Raw genomic sequence first — 18754 nt, forward strand, 5'->3', positions numbered from 1 at the left:
TGAAATCTGCGGTGAGTGAAAGCACAGCCTTCTGTGCAACAAAAAGTGGTGCTCTTGGAATCACTAAGTTCCAGAATTTCGAAGAGAGGACAGATAACAGATTACAACACAGTATCCTAAAATAAACAGGGAATCAACCCATTTAATAGTCAGGTCCCTGGCCCTCGCCCCCAGTTCATATCTCAAACAAAACAAAACAAAACAATGGCACTAGTGTGATTTATTTTTGATCCTAGAACATCAGGTATTAGACAAAGGTTCTTACATATAAACTGAGATGATATGTTATTTTAAAAAGTGCATTTATGTCAGGGATTCATAAAGTCTACAAAATGAAAATTAAAGAAAAAGAGGAAAGATAGACAAAACAAACAAACAAAGGCTGCCATTCTAGCCTTAACTCGTTCAATCTCCAAAATGGAAATGTCTTTGAAAGAAATTAACTCCCCCCTAAATTGTGGTGCAGTCCCTATACTAGTCTAAGTCTGACAACGTCCGCTGACAACCAGGGGTGTCCGGGCGCCCACGGCACCCCTCTCGACCTTAGGTAGCCCCAGCCTGGCGGCCACTCATTCCCCACGTGGGGATTTGGGGACAAAGAGGACACCCCGCGTGCATGGACTCCCCGGGAGGCAGGCGGGGCCAAGCCTTCCTTCCGGACCCGGGAATGACCCGCGCGTCCGGGAATTTCCCGGGCCCGGGGCTGCCAACTCCCGCCCCAACCATGGATAAAAGGGGTTCGCTCGGCTCCGAGAGCCACAGAGCCCGCTCAGCCAGCGCTCCCGCCAGCCTTCCCGCCGCAGACACAGACCCTCCGAGCTGAGACCCATGGCCCGAGCCGCGACCGCCGCTCCCCGGCTCCTCGGCGCCGCGATGCTGCTCCTGCTCCTGGTGGCCGCCGGCCGGCGCGCAGCAGGTGAGACCCGGAGCCCGGGATCCACTGGGCGGGACAGGGACGGGCGGGTACCCATGGGGGCAGCCCCTAACCCACTCTGTCCTTCCCGCAGGGGCGCCCGTGGTCAATGAACTGCGCTGCCATTGCCTGCAGACTTTGCAGGGGATTCACCTCAAGAACATCCAGAGCGTGAAGGTGACGCCCCCGGGCCCCCACTGCGGCCAAACCGAAGTCATGTAAGTAGAGCCACTGTTGTTGTCCTTATCACCCCGGCAGTCCGGATGCCCCAACCTAGACTTACAGCCCGACCTCCTGCCTCACGTGGATTCTCCCTTCTCTCTGCAGAGCCACTCTTAAGAATGGTCAGGAAGCTTGTCTCAACCCTGAAGCTCCCATGGTTAAGAAAATCATCAATAAGATGCTAAACAAGTAAGTCATGGATTTTATTCCTACTTGCAACTAGAGCCATTGCCCTCAAATACTGGCATCTACTTCCTGAAAATAGTATTTGATAAACCCACAGTTTAGTTGTAGGACTAAAAACCATTATTTCCCATTAAATTTGATCTGCTCTAGTGTCCGAAGGCTGTTTCCAGCTCCCTCTGTCCTGACCCTCCTCTCCATCCCCATTCAAATGAACCTGTATGTTCCTAAAAGATTAAGTAGGGCTCTCCTGGTGGCTCAGAAGGTAAATAATTCACTTGCAATGCAGGCGACCCAGGTTCAACCCTTGGGTCAGGAAGATCCCCTGGAGAAGGGAATGGCTACCCACTCCAATCTTCTTGACTAGAGAATTCCATGGACAGAGGAGCCTGGTAGCCTACAGTCCATAGAGTCACAAAGAATCAGACACAACTGAGCGATTTCAAAAGACTGAGTAAATTTAACCAGAAATGGTAAAATGCTTCCAACCCATTAAAGAACAGATGTTGTTTACCTCCATTCCTCAATGGTTTCTACCTGAAAAATGGAAACCCGGGTTTCCGGCAACCAGGACCTCAGAAACTTACCAGTGAAGAGCAGGACTTTGCAGTGAAAGCTCCCTGAGTTCTAGGATGCCTGTGAAAGTTTTTAAATCTTTTTTAGCAGAAACCTTTTCTGAGTGCAAAGCTGGGCCAGGGTCTCCATGCAGAAGTCCCTCCAGCCTTGGGGCCTGTACAAGAAGAACAGCTTTCCTCAGCACCTGTAACCCTAACCCTTTTCTCATTGTAGGGGCAGCACCAACTGACCTAGAGGGAAGTAAGAAATTCACTGGTGACAGTTCCTGAAAAGTGGTCTCTGCTCTTACAGGAACTGAAAATGAAGACGAGAACGGCTGGTTTCCAGGGACAACTAGAAAGGACTTGATGTGCTGGACTATTTTATATGAGTTCTATTTATTTATATATGTATTTATTTTTCAAGGCTGGTATTTTAGTCTTTTACATGTTAGTGTTTAAAGATGTGATTATGTTAATCAAGCATAACCCAGTCCTGATTGTTATTTAATATGAAGATGATGAGTTTTAAATGTTTTATTCAACTGATATTTATTGGAAGACCATCAAGTGCTAGGCTCTGAGAGAGAGGTGGAGTCAATGAGTGGGAGAGGGAAGTTCTTATAATCAGTGAAATCACTACTAGAATCAGGGAAAGTATGTGCATTTCTATTTCTGTACTTTTTTTTAAAGAATGTCAGTTGTTATTTATTGAAATGATTTCATATTATGTGATCAACATTTTAATGTTGAAATTTCCCTTGGACATTTTATGTCTTGCTTGTAAGGCATAATGCCTTGTTTAACGTTTACTATGTGGTGTTTCTCTTTGTTTTGGAACAAAGAAGTTAAAACTACTGTTACATTTTTTAAATGGCATGAAAATAAAAGTTTTGCAAAAAAAAAAATAACATGATTAAGTTTTGTTTTATTCTTCTTGATCTTTAGTTCCTACTGGGTGCTCAAGGTATTATACACTTAGGCTTAGATTGTACCTAACTTTATGCCAACTCCTTGCTACTATTCCCTTATTTTTCTCTAACTTGAGAAGGAATATTTGATATACTACCCTCCTCAACCACTTTGAGAATTCTAGTTTTATTTTAAAAAATCCCTATTTTTTTCACACTGACCAATTTGTTATTCAAAATTAGTTCTTTATAAACTGTTGAATTTTTATTAATATTTTAATAAGGGCTCCTATTAAATTGTTTTGATAAATGGTTTTCAAACAGCTATGCCATTCTTTTCCTTTTAATGAAGCTGGGAGAAAAAGATAGAAAAGTAGATTATTCCTAAGAACAGGAGCAGTTTGTGTTGTTTAAAATGACAATAATAATGGTCAGTAGAAATAAATACATACTGTACAGTAAAATATATGACAAAAGTAACACAAATGATAGGGAGATAAATAGATTTATAATACAATGTATTATAAAATATAATACATTGTTAGAGAAAGCTTTAAAGAAAATTGCAATGTGGCAAGAACATAGTAACTTTTAGGACGACCAATAAAAAGAAAATGCTAAATTTTAGATTTAAAAATCTAAAAAGGGGAGAAAATGGAATAAAAGAAAATACCTGTATAATACATAAGTAGACAAAAATTAAAGAATAAAGAGACAAAACAACAAATGGCACAGGGAGAAATGGCTTCCTTTCGGAAGGATTTCTAATAATATAAGTAGAGCCTCTTGAAGGTGGGGTTTAATTCCAACCCTCTCACACACACCTGAGTTTGGGCTGGACTTAGTGACTTACTTCCAAAAAAGAGGTAAGGAAAAAGGAAAATCAATAAACTTACAATAGAGAATCTGTCACTTAACCAAGTGATTAAGGTTATTATCACTACTTGATATCACTTGATATCATGTGAGCATCATGTACTCATATAATGTGATAAGAAGGACACTTCATCTTCATGATATTCTTACCCCAAATCAATAATCCCAGTGTAATCATCAGAAAATCATCCTAAAAATCCACATGGAGGAACATTCTACAAAATAACTCATGAGCATGCTTTAAAACTGTCAAATTCATGAAAGACAAAACTGAGAATCTGTCACAGCTCTAAGGAGACAAAAGACACATGATTTAATGCCATGTGGTATGCTGGATTGGATCCAGGAATAGAAAAAAGACATTAATGGAAAGTGGTGAGACCCAAATGGAGGCTGGAGTTTAGTTAACAGCAATGTGCCAATGCTAATTTCTTAGTTTTGACAAGTGATTATAAATATGTAGGATATCAACAAGAGGAGATACTGGGCCAAGGTCCACAGGAACTCCTTGTGCTGTGTTATACAAGTGTTTAGTAAATCTAAAATTATTCTGGGGCTTTCCTGGTGGCTCAGTGGTAAAGAACATGTTTGCCAATACAGGAGACGTGGTTTTGATCCCTGGTCCAAGAAGATCCCACATGCCACAGAGCAAGTAAACCCATGTGCAACAATTACGGAGCCTGTGTTCTCCAGCCTGGGAGCCACAACGACAAACTCCATGCTGCAGCTCCTGAAACCCACTCAGCATAGGGCCTGTGCTCTGAAACAAGAGAAGCCACTGCAAAGAAAAGCCCATGCGCTGTGACTAGAGAGTAACCCCGCTCCCTGCAACCAGAGAAAAGACTGAGTAGAAATGAAGACCCAGCTCAGCCAAAAAAAAAAAAAAAAGTAAGTTAATTAACTTTGAAAATTATTCCAAATTGAAAGTCCATTTTTCAAAAGATAAGACATTAAATCCAAATATGTTAGAAATTATAGTATATTGAAATGGGATGAAAACTCAAAAGTCAAAGACCATCAGGCTGTGTAATTAAGACAAAAAGAATTAATGTTGCTTAAAAAAGGCACACTTTAAACATTAGGACCTAGATCATTTGAAATGAAAAGAATTAAAACATGATATCATGCAAAAAACAATTGAAAGAAACCTGGCATGGATATATTGATGTATTAATTACTTATTAATTTATTATTAGTATAAATTATTGATATACTTGTTAGTGGTTGATATATTGTGCATGCATGCTAAGTGACTTCTGTCATCTCTTTGCAACTCCTTGTGAGCCTACAGACTTTAGCCCACCAGGCTCCTCTGGGATTCTCCAGGCAAGAATACTGAAGTGGGTTGCCAGGCCCTCCTCCAGGGGATCTTTCTGACCCAGGGATTGAACTTGCATCTCTTACTTCTGCATTGGCAGGTGGGTCCTGTACCACTAGCACCACCTGGGAAGTCCCTGATTGATATATTAGTTACAACCAAATAATACATTAAGACTTGAGATATAAAGAAGGCTGATTTAAAATTAAAAAGTGGCAATTTTACAAGGGACAAAAATACTTAGCGAACTTAATAACATTATCAAAATATATAAAGCAAAATGGAGAGAAACTAAAAGGTGTAATATATGAAACCACAGTCAGTTAAAGGTTCTAACAAACTTCTCTCAATACTTAATAGACAAAGCAGTAAAAAAAATCATAACAGTATAGAAGAGTTAAACAACATGACTGACCAATCTGGCTTGAAAAAAACACATGGGCATGTTTCACCTAACAACTGCATAAACCACGTTTGGTTTTCCAGCACACAGATAACATTTTCTAAAAAAGATTATATATGAGTCATAAAGAATGTATCAACAAATTTTAAAACCTTGAAAAGTTACAGAGGATATTCTCTGATCATCAAGATTTTTATGATGATTATAACTTTCCTAGCTGAACTATGTAATAACATATCACTGTGCGTGATATGTTTGCTGTGATTTATAACTCATCTCTCAACTTCCTAAATTTTGCTTCCGCAATACAGAAAGCATCAAAACAGAGTCATCATGCTGCTTTCATGCCCATTATAGCCAAGAGTGATAAAAAATATTTCCACAGAGACATTTCCTCACTTCCTATATCTATTTCTTGACATATTCTTTGGTAATTTTGGCATTTCTGTATTTTTTTGGCTTATACATATGTGATGTACTTTAATTACCTCTGCAAAAGTTTAAAAAACAATCATTAAAAAATGGAAAGTCAAAGTTTACACTGAAATCTATTCTTTAGAAGACTTGGAATAATGCCCAAACTTAACATATTACTTGGTATTCAGAGATAATTGAAATGAATTTAAATATTGAGAGATTTTGAAGTTGTCAGGCTGTCTTTACAACACCAACAGAAGGTAAGACTTACTCTACTGCAGAAGAAAGTACGCATGAAGAAGCACTTTATGTTTCAGCTTTTTCCACTACATATCTTTTGCAAAACTGACCACAATCTCTTGCATCAATACATTGTATGTGCTTAATAAATGCCCTTTGACTTAATATTTCTGACCTAAAACTGATAGATTGTCAGGTATTTCTCCAGTAAAGAGGGGTTTATTCAAGACCAGCAAAGAATTGCAATTTGAAGTCTGCAGCCATGGCAAGCTCCATCCAAGTCCCCAAGCGGTAAGGGAAGAACATTTTTATAGAAAGGAACAAGAAGTTGGGAGGGCTACAGTAAGCAAAAAGTCCAAGGATTTTCTTTGAGTCATTGCAAGGAAAGGAGTCTTCCTCCTGCTGGGCTCAGTTCTTGTCCCAGAGTGTGAGAGCTCCCCCTTCTGGTCATTCTGTTCTATTTGGGTTTCTATGAAGTTTCTGATTATTATTATTTATTATTGTTAGTTTTACAATATCTACCACCCTTCCTTTTCTGCACACACTGTGAATCTTAGGTTACCCTAGCCTTTCCTCCTCCCCATGGTAGACAGCCGAGAAAGGTCACAACGTAGTCTGTGCAAGAAGGCTATAGAAACACCTTGAGGTGAGACTTCCCAATGGAGGTAACATCCAAACTGGGTCTTGATGGAGAAGCAGGATCCTATGAGCACATGGCCTCCAATGTCCCAGCCCTGCCACCTCCTCCAGCCTCTTTCCCCCTCTTCCTGCTCATAGAGTGAGCTCTAAATGCAAGACACTTGCTCTCTCAGTACTCACATGCTCTTTTCAATAACCATGTCTTTGCCCACTTGATCCTCTCCTGGAATGTTTTCCACCCCTCTGTGTTCCCCATTTACTTGCAAAGCCCCTTAAGATTCACATGAGTGAGCCCTTCTTTCAGTCTGACAATTCTCATAAACCCTCTATAAGAGTTGCAGTAAGTCTCCCTTCTCATTCCCAATACCTTGGGAATGGTTTGCCACGGTAGCTTTTCCGAAACTTTTCTTTTTTATATTCATTTCCTACTGCATTGAGGGTTCCTCTTTATATCCCCAGCACCAAACTTCATTCCCACCTTATAAAAGCTGAAAAAATAACCATTGAAAATGAAGAAACAAATGGAGAAAGGCATCAAATTTGAGTTGAAACACCCTCCTTTTTCATGAGATAATTCTAGCAGTAAGTAGAGTCAGTAACAAAAAACCTAATTCGAATTGGGTTAATGAAGAGGGACTCATTTGACCTATGAAACTAAAAGACTGATGAGTAGATGCAATAAAGCTTAGTTCAAAACTTCAGAACAGTCTCACTCTGGATCAGGCTGCTTTTCTCTGTGCTGGCTTCATTTTAGGCAAGCTCTTCTCAAGCGCAGATGAAGTTTTAAATTTCTGTTCTACTAGATATAACCCAACAGGAAGCAAGGGCTTTTTTATTTGTTTTTCTGAGCATTTCTTGACAAAAAGACTCCAGGGATTTTTTTCTGACTTGGCTAGGCTTAGGTCACTCATTCACTCCTGCACCTATAGAATGGCTTGTGGTTGGACCCAGACTGGAAGGACTGACCAACATCACCTTCAGTCCTCACTTCACTCCTGGAGCTTTAAAGCAGGGTCACTCTACCTGAGCTACCCAGATTGGGAGAAAGAAAAGATGCTTCCCACAGGAAAACCAAGGTTTTCCTCCACCAAAACCTCCTCCAGAAGCAGGAGGAAAGGGCTCAAGGCAGGCAGAAATGACAAATATACTAGAGACTGGACCAGGGGCATGACCCCGACCCTGACCCTGGATGAATGCTCTGGACTGAAGAAGTGGATGGATCCAGGCATTTATTGCTTCCAACATCTTCATTCTTCTCCTCTCTGTGCCAGAATCATTCTACCCAAAGTGATCATTGTGGCAAGACAGGGTTGGCAATTGTGGGCACAACTTCCCAAGGCCAGCATGAGGAGAGCAGCAGGGCACAGACCATTTCTGAAGCTCCATCATCTGGGGATACAGCACCAACTCTGGACTTTTAAAATCTTTATTTATTTGGCTGCACCAGGCTTAAAGTGCTGCATGTGGGATCTAGTTCCCTGACCAGGTACTGAACCCAGGCCCCCTGCATTGGGAGCCTGGAGTGTTAACCACTGGACACCAGGGAAGTCCCACAACTCTGGATTTTAAAGGCAGATTAGATAATGTCAATCAAACCTGGATAATGCTGTAAATATGGTAGCTCAAAATGAAATTTAGCTACTAATTCTTTTAATATAGGGTTGGCTCTATACTTTTAAAACTGGTGATTGCCTTAGTTGAAAGTTTGTGTATATACATTTGTGATTCAGCTCATAAAATGAGTAATTAGTTAGGGAAGATGTTTTTTAAAACAAGAAGGGAAGAACTGGGTTACTTTAGTAGGTTTCAGAATACTATTGCTTTTTATTTTTTAATTTTTTTCTTTTGTTTTTGGCTATGTTGTGAGGCTTGCAGAATCTTTTTTCCCCAACCAGTGACGGAACTCAGACCCTTCATAATGAAAGTGTGGACCACTAGACCATCAGGGAATTCCCACATTATTGCATTTTAAATGATCTGAAAAATAATATAGTGCCATTAAGGATTAGATTTTGAGAACTGATATATTAAAGTAGAAAAAATCTTTTGCACTTTATTTTGTAAGAAATAAATGTTCATTAAGCAATGTTTATTAAGACAATATACAAATTCTTAGGCATAAAGTTGAAGATAATTCTACAAATACAATGCTGCTTCTTGATATGGTTTATCCTTTTGGCTACTACAGTTTTGATTCTTTATTCATTCACCCTGAGTATTGGCTTATGCCAATACTTTGGTTTGGATCTGGAAAGCATTAGAGCAAAGATTCTCTGGTTTCTTAAGTTATAAAGAGAATAAATGTCTGGGTAGTCTCCAATTAATGCTGAAGGCAAAATATTTTAGGTAATAAAATATGACAAAGTGCTCAAACAAAGTCAGTAGAAAACTGTGATCCTTATTTCAGCAAATAAGAGCTGATGGTATTGCTCAGTTCGCTTCTGGGAAACTCTCAGGGTGGAGGCATTATTCCTGACCTGATTTTTGAGTTGAAGTCCACTGATTTGGAAAATCAAACCGCTAGATGAATAGATATGGATTTTATTAAATTCAAGTATATAATATTCATGACACAAAAGAAAATTCTTGTTGTCAGTGAAATAAAATACTGGAGACTCAAGTAGTTGGCTATTTTCAAGTTTTAGGAAAGGCGAAGTTGAACTATTCAACCATGAGAATAACAAAACAAACTGCCCTTGTGAAGTTAAGTGTCATTTGTTTCAGGAAAAATAAGTAATTTTTTTATTGTGAAGTGGCTAAAGCTACACTACCTGAAGCTCAAATTCTGAATTATCTTAACTCTGAGATCTTGGCAACTTATTAATAGTTTCCCTGTGGGGGAAAAATTGTGAAGAAAATAAACTGGTGACTATTTCATGAGGCAGTTAAGACTAAGTGGGTTTTACATATATGTAAAAGATTTAGAATATTGCCTATTACATCAAAGTGTTATTTATGATAGCACTTCCTGTTTACTTAGCATCTCATAAACACATAAAACATGTCAGTTACTAGGATGTTGAAGAAAAAAGGAAAGATCTGCAGAAGTTTGTTTCTTGAACAGAAGTTTAAAAGTCTTAATAACAATCTCATGTTTTCTGTCCTTTATACTTTTTTTTTTAGTTTTTTATTTTTAAATTTTAATATCTTTAATTCTTACGTGCTATAATAAGCAGATATACATTTTAATCAGAAAAATAAAATCAAATTTTTTTTTAACTTTTAAAGAATAGATATTATGTCTCTGACCCTTGAAAACATGGGGGTTATGGGTACAGTTTGAAAATCCAAGTATAAGTTTTGACTTTCCAAAAACTTAACTACTAATCACCTACTGTTGACTGGAAGCCTTACCAATGGCATAAACAGTCAATTAATACGTATCTCATTTAGTCACTACATTGTGTCTGACTCTTGAGACCTCATGGACTGTAGCCCACCGGGCTCCTCGTCTGTGGGGATTTTCCAGGCAAGAATACTGGAGTGGGTGGCTATTTCCTTCTCCAGGGGATCTTCCCAACTCAGGGAGAGAACCCGCATCTCCTGTGTTGGCAGGAGGACTCTTTATACCGCTGAGTCACCAGAGAAGCCCATATGTATTATATATTTTATTCTTAAAATAAAGAAAGCTAGAGTAAAGAAAATTAGGGCAGTTTTATTAGGAAAATTTTAACAGAAAAAATCCATTTACATTACTGTACTGTATTTATTGATACTTTAAGTTTGCCATATGTTTATAAGATGAATCATCTGTCAGTATCTCCACCAACATTGTCTTATTTAATACAAAACACTATAGATGTTATATGCACTAATAACATGACTCATCAAAAATGAAAGATAATGTAAAATTCATATTTAATTACAGATATAATGATTAATGCATTGATAACAAGGAAGCAATATGATTGCTTTGTGGTAGCTTAGTATAATTGATACAATTGCTTCACAGTAGCTTAGCCTATATTCTAATGAATGAACCACTATAAAAACCTTATGGCCAACAGTATTACAGTCATATTCATAACACAGTATTAGAAACATGGTTACATTTTTTTTAAAAATTTACCTGTGATGATAGTTTCTCCAATTGTGAAATAGAGAGGCATACATAAAACAGGAAGAAAGCTACCACATTAAGTTTATATTAAATATCACTCACCTTATATCTATGTAAGAACAGACTAGTATTTACATGGATTCTATCCATTCATGACATAGCAACTTTTTCCTAGTTTTTTTTGACATTTCTAGGCTACATGGTTAGCCTGCAAGTTTTTTTTTTTTCAAATTGCCACAAATCTCCAAAATTTTTTCCAATATGTTTATTGAAACAAGTCTGTGTATAAGTGGACCTATGCAGTTTGAGCCCATGTGGTCCAAGTGTTAAGTGTTGTTGTTGTTCGGTGGCTGTCATGTCTGACTCTTTGCAGCCCCATGGACTGCAGCATGACACCCTTCCCTGTCCTTCACGATCTCTCAGCGTTTGCACAAACTCATGTTCGTTGAGTCAAGTGTCAAGTATATTTCCAATTAAGAATCCCAGAAAAATAAAAATAACAACAGTATCTAGGCAAATTCTCAATTATTGCTAAGTGACTCATATTTAATAAGCTTTAGGTCATCTTTCATTCCCTACTCTTTTTTAAAAAAATTAAATTTCCTGTTCTTTATCTTAGGACTATACTGACCAAAAAAAATGTAAAGACAAATCTTTATTATAGTCTAGTTATTCTTAATCTTTTCTAATAATCAAAATGAGAGATCTTCACTTTTCACATTTTGTAGTTGAAATGACTAAAACTAGAATTATAAGATTACTCAACAAACTAGATACCAAAAAATGTACTCTGTTTTCTCTTAAAAAATATGCAAACATTTTATGTTGGAAGAGTTTTTATTTTTACTTTGTTTTTTTTTTCAATAATTCTTTTCTCTTTGTGCAAAGATTTTATCCTGATTAATTTCAGCTTAGTAATATGGAAAAAGCAATTTCCATTTTAGTTTTTAAAAAATTATTTATAGCATTTAATATGTACAGGTGTTTTCAAATGCTAATACATTTATTCACGGTAATGCTGGTTAAAGTAAATATTACAGTTCATCTCTATTTTACAGATGAGAAACTAAGGCACAGACAATTAAATGCCATGGATCAGTATTTCCGAGAGCTGAAATTCCTGCTTTGCAGCCTGGATCAGAGACCTGCTCTGTGTCTTTACCCACCCTTCCAACCTCCCCTCCCCTCTCTTGCTTACCACTTGCTTATCCCCTCACTTTTAACAGATCTGCATCCAGAATCACTCCTAAATATCTGAAACCTACCTGAGCATAATCCAACAAAGGACATTAAAACTAAGGGTGAAAAATAAACTACACAATTATGATGTCTTCAATCAACTGCTTGAAGTGTCTTTTTAGAAATCAGTACAAATAAAATATGACAACAATTATTTCTCTGGAAGGAAATCAAATCACTGGAAGCAGAATAGTCCATATAAGATGAAGATAAAATGAGATTTGTGACCATCAGACAAGTAAATGGTATGACATTCATGATTTTAGCTCTTAGATACTTCACAGGAACACCCGTTTTTTTGGTTAGAAGAGTGAAGGGTGCTACCCTCACTACTGGCACTAGGCATTCCTCGCCCCCGCGCCCCGCCCCCCCCCCAACTCCAATTCCTGTGACTTATTTTGTTCTTGAACAAAACTAGAAACTGAACCCGGACACACCTTTCTCTCCCTGGAATAGGTCCAAATGACCACTTGTCCCTTAGTTCACGGATTAATCAAATCAACACACTCTACGCAAAAAAAAAAAAAAGCTGGTATTCATGAATCTACTCGAGGTCTGGAAGTTCCAGAATTTCACCGGGGAAGGAAGCTTTGTAGGATTGCGACACTTTAGTTGCAATGTAAACACAAAATTAAACTTTTGATACTGGTCATCCCCTCACTACTGCGGGGATAATATGACATGAGGTGTGATTTATTTGTGCTCGTAAAATACCGGGAAGTAAGAGAACATTCTCACGCATAATTTGAGATGATCTGTCCTTTAAGAGTGTACTTATGCAGACGTGGATAAAATCATCAAGTCCCAAGACACTTAAGTGTAAGTAACACGTGGAAAATCAGTTCTCTCTGGGTCCCTCCTCCCTGGCCTTAATTCCCTCAATCTTAATAACTAACGTTTGTCACTATGCCTGTCTCCTCTAAGATGTGACAACACTTCTTGCAAGGCGACTCACCCTCCGGTGGGGATTTGGGTACGTGGATGACACTCTGAGTGCGCAGATTACGCTTGAGGCGGGCGGGGCCCCCTTCCTTCCGGACCGGGAATTTCCCTGGCCCCGGGGCTGGCAACTCCCTTCTGATCAGGATAAAAGGGGTTCACCCGGCTCGGGGAGCCACAGAGTCCGCTCAGCCCGCGCTCCCGCCAGCCTTCCCGCCGCAGACACAGACCCCCAGAGCTGAGGCCCATGGCCCGAGCCGCGAACCCCGCCGCCCGGCTCCTCGGCGCCGCGACGCTGCTCCTGCTCCTGGTGGCCGCCGGCCGGCGCGCAGCAGGTGAGACCCGGATCCCCAGGGCGGGACCGGAACGGGTGCCCGTGAGGACAGCCCCTAACCCACTCTGTCCTTCCCGCAGGGGCGCCCGTGGTCAACGAACTGCGCTGCCAGTGCCTGCAGACCGTGCAGGGGATTCACCTCAAGAACATGCAGAGCGTGAAGGTGACGCCCCCGGGCCCCCACTGCGGCCAAACCGAAGTCATGTAAGTGTCACCTCTGTTGCTGTCCTCGTCATCACCACCCACCGTGCCGATGCCCCCACCCCACCCCTCAAATGGACCCCCCGCTTCACGTAGATTCTTCCTTCTCTCTGCAGAGCCACTCTCAAGACTGGTCAGCAAGTGTGTCTCAACCCCGCCGCCCCCATGGTTAAGAAAATCATCGATAAGATGCTGAACCAGTGAGTTGTGGTTTTTATTCATCGCCTGACTAGAGTCATTCTGCCTGCTGAAAGTTATGTCAGAGAAACCTAGGATTAAGCTGAAAGAATGAAAAAAAAATCATTATTTCAGAATTAAATTTGCCGTTAGGGTCATTAATCTGCTCTGGTGTCAGAAGGACACTTCCGCTGCCTCCTGGCCTGCTCGCTCGTGGAGTGTGGGTAAATGTATGTTTCTAAAAGATGAAGCCCCAGGGATTGAATCCCTGTCTCCTGTATTGTAGGCAGATTCTTTACCATCTGAGCCACCAAGGAGCCCAAAAGGTGAAGCAGAGTTAGCCAATGATGCTAAAATGCTTCCTATCTCTTAAGGAACAAATACCCTTTACCTCGAGTTTTTCATGAGCTTCAGACCTGAGAGGTAAAACTCTTGGGCTTGGGTCATATGGAACTCAGGCTTGGTGGTGAAGCCAGGGACTTTTCAGGGGAACGTCCCTCCCCCTGGCCTCTGCCAACACAGTGCAAGCCTAGATTCCACCCTTTACTATTCCTGTAACCCCAGGGAAAGTACTTAATCTCTTTAAGTCTCAGTAACATGGGGAATAATAGTAATAGGTATTTAATGGAGTTTACCATGTGGCTTAAGTGATGTCATGCATGTATTTTTTTTAGCTCAAGGTGGCATTATGTTCTCGCTTTTTGAAAATAGTAAGATTGCTAGCACAGACTCCATGTTCCTAATTAAATAGCATTTAGGAGCCTGGCATTTTCTGTCATACAGTGTAGCACTGGTCTAGGTAGCAACCACATAGTGCAGGGCTGTGAGGTCAGTTTTGGGAGTCCTACTAACAGTAACCATTTTCTCATTGCAGGGCTAGTGCCAACTGATCAAGAGAGATGGAAGGAGCTTCTTGACTATTGCAGCAGCCTCAGTGGAATTGAAGTAAAAGAAGAGAAACAAATGGCTCCCAGGGCCATCTGGACTGTGTTTAATGTATTTGGCTGTTTCTTATGAGAGTTCTATTTATTTACATCTGTATTTATTTATTTATTTTTCAAAGCCTGTGTATTGATATTCTAATATTTAAAGGTGTGAATGTGTTTGGCAGTTCTCGGTACTGTTAGTTTCAAAGTTTATTTTTATGTTAACTCAAAGTTAGTTCAATCCTGACTGTTTAATTTGAAGATTTTGTGTTTTAAGTGTTCTTCACTTATTAAACTATTTTTGGGGAGAGGGTATTCCACACTGTACTATCCATTATAGTAAAGACTAGAGACAGTAGTGGAGGGTTCAAGCAAACAGATAGATCACGATCACTGTTAATGTAGGAATGTGTGTGTACGTTTACTTTTTATAGAGAAATTGTCAGTTGTTATTTATTGAAACATGTCACAGTCTGTAGTCAACACTTCTGATGTTGAACCTTTACAAATGACAATGATCTAAATATCCCTTGGACATTTTATGTCTTCCTTGTAAGGCATAATGCCTTGTTTAGTGTGAGTTATCTAAATGTTTCTCTATGTCTTGGAATAGAGAAGTTTAAGTATTTATTGATGTATTTTTATAAATAACATGAAAATAAAGCTTTTTACACAAATTTCTTACTTAAGTTTCTTTTTTATTTCTTGACCTCTTTTATCCTCCCTCTTGAATACCCAGCACTTAGGTTTTCTATTGCTGTTGTAAAAAATTATTACAAATTCAGTAGTTTAAAAGAATATTCTTATTCTTTTACAATTCTGGAAGTCAGAAGACCAAAATTAGTTCCACTGGACTAAGGCCAAGGTGTCTGCATTGCAGCCTCATTCTGGAGGCACTAGGGGAAAATCCATCCCCTTGGTCTTTTTAGCTTCCAGAGGTCATCTGTGTTTTGTAGCTTATGATCATCTTCCTGTATCTTAAAGCCATCAACATGGCCTCTTCAAATCTCTTTCCCTAGGGCACCAAAATTTGCCTCCAACCAAATGTGTCTCTTTGTTGGTTATTTTTAATAAGCAGAAGGGTCAGAAAGGTGTTTTTTGTAACCTCTACCTTAACTGTGATGGGGAAACAGTGGAAACAGTGTCAGACTTTATTTCTGGGGGCTCCAAAATCACTGCAGATGGTGACTGCAGCCATGAAATTAAAAGACGCTTACTCCTTGGAAGAAAAGTTATGACCAATCTAGACAGTATATTCAAAAGCAGAGACATTACTTTGCCGACTAAGATCTGTCTAGTCAAGGCTATGGTTTTTCCTGTGGTCATGTATGGATGTGAGAGTTGGTCTGCGAAGAAGGCTGAGCGCCGAAGAATTGATGCTTTTGAACTGTGGTATTGGAGAAGACTCTTGAGAGTCCCTTGGACTGCAAGGAGATCCAATCAGTCCATTCTGAAGGAGATCAGTCCTGGGATTTCTTTGGAAAGAATGATGCTAAAGCTGAAACTCCAGTACTTTGGCCACCTCATGAGAAGAGTTGACTCATTGGAAAAGACTGATGCTGGGAGAAATTGGGGGCAGGAGGAGAAGGGGACGACCGAGAATGAGATGGCTGGATGGCATCACTGACTCGATGGACGTGAGTCTGAGTGAACTCCGGGAGCTGGTGATGGACAGGGAGGCCTGGAGTGCTGCAATTCATGGGGTCGGAAAGAGTCAGACACAACTGAGCGACTGAACTGAACTGAACCTTAACTGCCTAAAAGAATTTAGATAAATAACCTGTTTTCAGAATAGACTTAGAGGAGATCTCTGCAAAGAATATGGGCCAGGGGTGGTGAGGCAAACTCTAAGCAGGATCTAAGAATCAGGGTCCACTTCGTGTCCCTTTATCTCTGCATGGTGCAGCAAATATTGTTTATCAAACACTGGCTTTTCTATTCTGAGGCAAATTGCTTCTCTCCCCGAAAGTCTCATAACCATTGCTCCCAACATCTTTTGTCTTTAGCTTAGGATGGTATTTAAAGTGAGGGCTTTGGCTACTTTGGTGAGTTACTCAGTTTTCCTGGGTCTCTCCCATGTACATATATTATTAAACTTTTGCTTGATTTACTCCTGCTAATCTGTCTCATGTCAATTTAACTATTAAACCAGTCAGGAAAACTTAGAGAGAGGAACATTTCTTTCTCTGAGATGGTTTCTTTTGGTCCTTCTGCTCTGCCACATTGCCTTCTGTCTGATTCTGACTTCTCCTACTTCCTTTTTTATGAGAATCTTTGTGATTATATCAGGCCACCCAGGATAAAGCAAGACGATCTTTCCTTGCAAGACCCTTAACTTAATCCTATCTGCAAAGTTCATTTTGCAATGCAAGGTAACATACTCACAGGTTCTGGTAGTACAAGGATATCTTTGGTGGTGGCGGGGGGGGGGGGGTGGGGGGCGGGAGTTTAGTTACTAAGTCATGTCTGACTTTTGTGACCCCATGGAGCCTACCAGGTTCCTCTGTTCATAGAATTTTCCAGGCAAGAATACTAAAGTGGGTTGCCATTTCCTTCTCCAGGTAATCTTCCTGACCCAGGGATCAAACCCACATCTCCTGCACTGCAAGCGGATTCTTTACCACTCGTACCACCTGGGAAGCCCTACATATACTGTTGCTTCTGTATTTAGCTCCAGATAGTCTCCTTTTAGAGTCACAGTGAAAGATAGAAAATTTCCCTGGCTCCTGAGAATGTATGGGTGATGATTTTTATCAAAAAGAGAGGTACAGTACATGCCAAGGTGTCTTGAAGCAAATTTTTTTCCTTCTTAAACAGATTGACATTTAAACAAAAGCTCTGCTATACTTTTTAAGTAGTCTGGGGTCTGTTATGCCTACTAAACGTGTAAATGATTACAGTGGCTATAAGTTGTCTTATGTAGATCATAACATAAGTATGTTCTCTATGTCTGCATCTCCATTGCTGTCCTCAAATAGGTTCATCAGTACCATCTTTCTAGATTCCATTTATATATGTGTTAATATACTATATTAATTTTTCTCTTTCTGACTTACTTCACTCTGTATAACAGGCTTCAGGTTCATCCACCTCCTTATACAGTGGGGGAAGGAGAGAGTGGGACACATTGAGAGAGTATCATTAAAACATATACATTACCATGTGTAAAATAGATCATTTCAGTTCAGTTGCTCAGTCTTGTCTGACTCTTTGTGACCCCATGGACTGCAGCACACCAGGCTTCCCTGTCCATCACCAACTCCTGGAGCTTGCTCGTACTCCTATCCATCAAGTCAGTGATGCCATCCAACTATCTCATCCTCTGTCATCCCCTTCTCTTCCTGCCTTCAATCTTTCCCAGCATCAGGGTTCTTTCCATTGAGTCAGTTCTTCACATCAGGTGGCCAAAGTATTGGAGTTTCAGCTTCAGCATCAGTCCTTCCAATGGAAGTTTGGAGTCAGCAGATGCAAACCATTATAATAGAATGGATAAACAACAAGGTCCTACAGGAACCTATAGTATAGTACAGGGACTATATACAGGACTGTATAGTACAGGAAACTATATTCAATATTCTGTGTTAAAGTGTAACAGAAAAGAATTTTAGAAAGAATGTATATGCATGTATAACTAAATCACTTTGCTGTATAGCAGAACTTAATACATTATAAATTAAAAATAAATAATAAAATTTAAAATATAAAAATAAAATTTTGTTTTGTGTTAGTCACAAAATTTGCTTTGAGATGATTTCTTTATTTTCAGAGGACTACAGTGGAAACAAAGGTTAGGTAGATTATCTGTTGAATTATTTGACTAAATTTTACTTCCTTACTTTTGTGATCTAAATTTTATACACTTAATGACTTTCATTCTAACATTCTCATCTTTATTTTTCTACCTAAGTTCATGTGAGTATTCATTTTATCACCTCCTAGACACACGGGGAGAAGGCAATGGCAATTCACTCCAGTACTCTTGCCTGGAAAATCTCATGGACAGAGGAGCCTGGTAGGCTGCAGTCCATGGGGTCACAAAAAGTCGGACATGACTGAGCGACTTCACTTTCACATTTCACTTTCATGCATTGGAGAAGGAAATGGCAACCCACTCCAGTGTTCTTGCCTGGAGAATCCCAGGGGCGGGGAGCCTGGTGGGCTGCCATCTAAGGGGTCACACAGAGTCGGACACGACTGAAGTG

At 39.8% G+C, this 18754-nt stretch overlaps 2 protein-coding genes across 2 annotated transcripts; both read left to right on the plus strand.

The window, feature by feature from the left end:
• The first annotated feature begins 210 nt into the window (after window positions 1–210).
• LOC138442634 (growth-regulated alpha protein-like) lies at window positions 211–2780 on the plus strand. The gene is made up of 4 exons (XM_069594355.1): window positions 211–916; window positions 1008–1131; window positions 1241–1324; window positions 2108–2780. The coding sequence occupies exons 1-4, from the start codon at window positions 829–831 to the stop codon at window positions 2121–2123; spliced, it is 312 nt and encodes a 103-aa protein (XP_069450456.1). The 5' UTR covers window positions 211–828; the 3' UTR covers window positions 2124–2780.
• Window positions 2781–13006: 10226 nt separating this feature from the next.
• Window positions 13007–15229, plus strand: LOC138442635 (growth-regulated alpha protein-like). Its single transcript, XM_069594357.1, has 4 exons — window positions 13007–13249; window positions 13329–13452; window positions 13566–13649; window positions 14501–15229. Exons 1-4 carry the CDS (start codon window positions 13162–13164, stop codon window positions 14514–14516), a joined length of 312 nt encoding a protein of 103 aa, XP_069450458.1. The 5' UTR covers window positions 13007–13161; the 3' UTR covers window positions 14517–15229.
• Window positions 15230–18754: the final 3525 nt, after the last annotated feature.

This window comes from Ovis canadensis, chromosome 6, assembly GCF_042477335.2.
Source record: "Ovis canadensis isolate MfBH-ARS-UI-01 breed Bighorn chromosome 6, ARS-UI_OviCan_v2, whole genome shotgun sequence".
NCBI classification, from domain to species: Eukaryota; Metazoa; Chordata; class Mammalia; order Artiodactyla; family Bovidae; genus Ovis; species Ovis canadensis.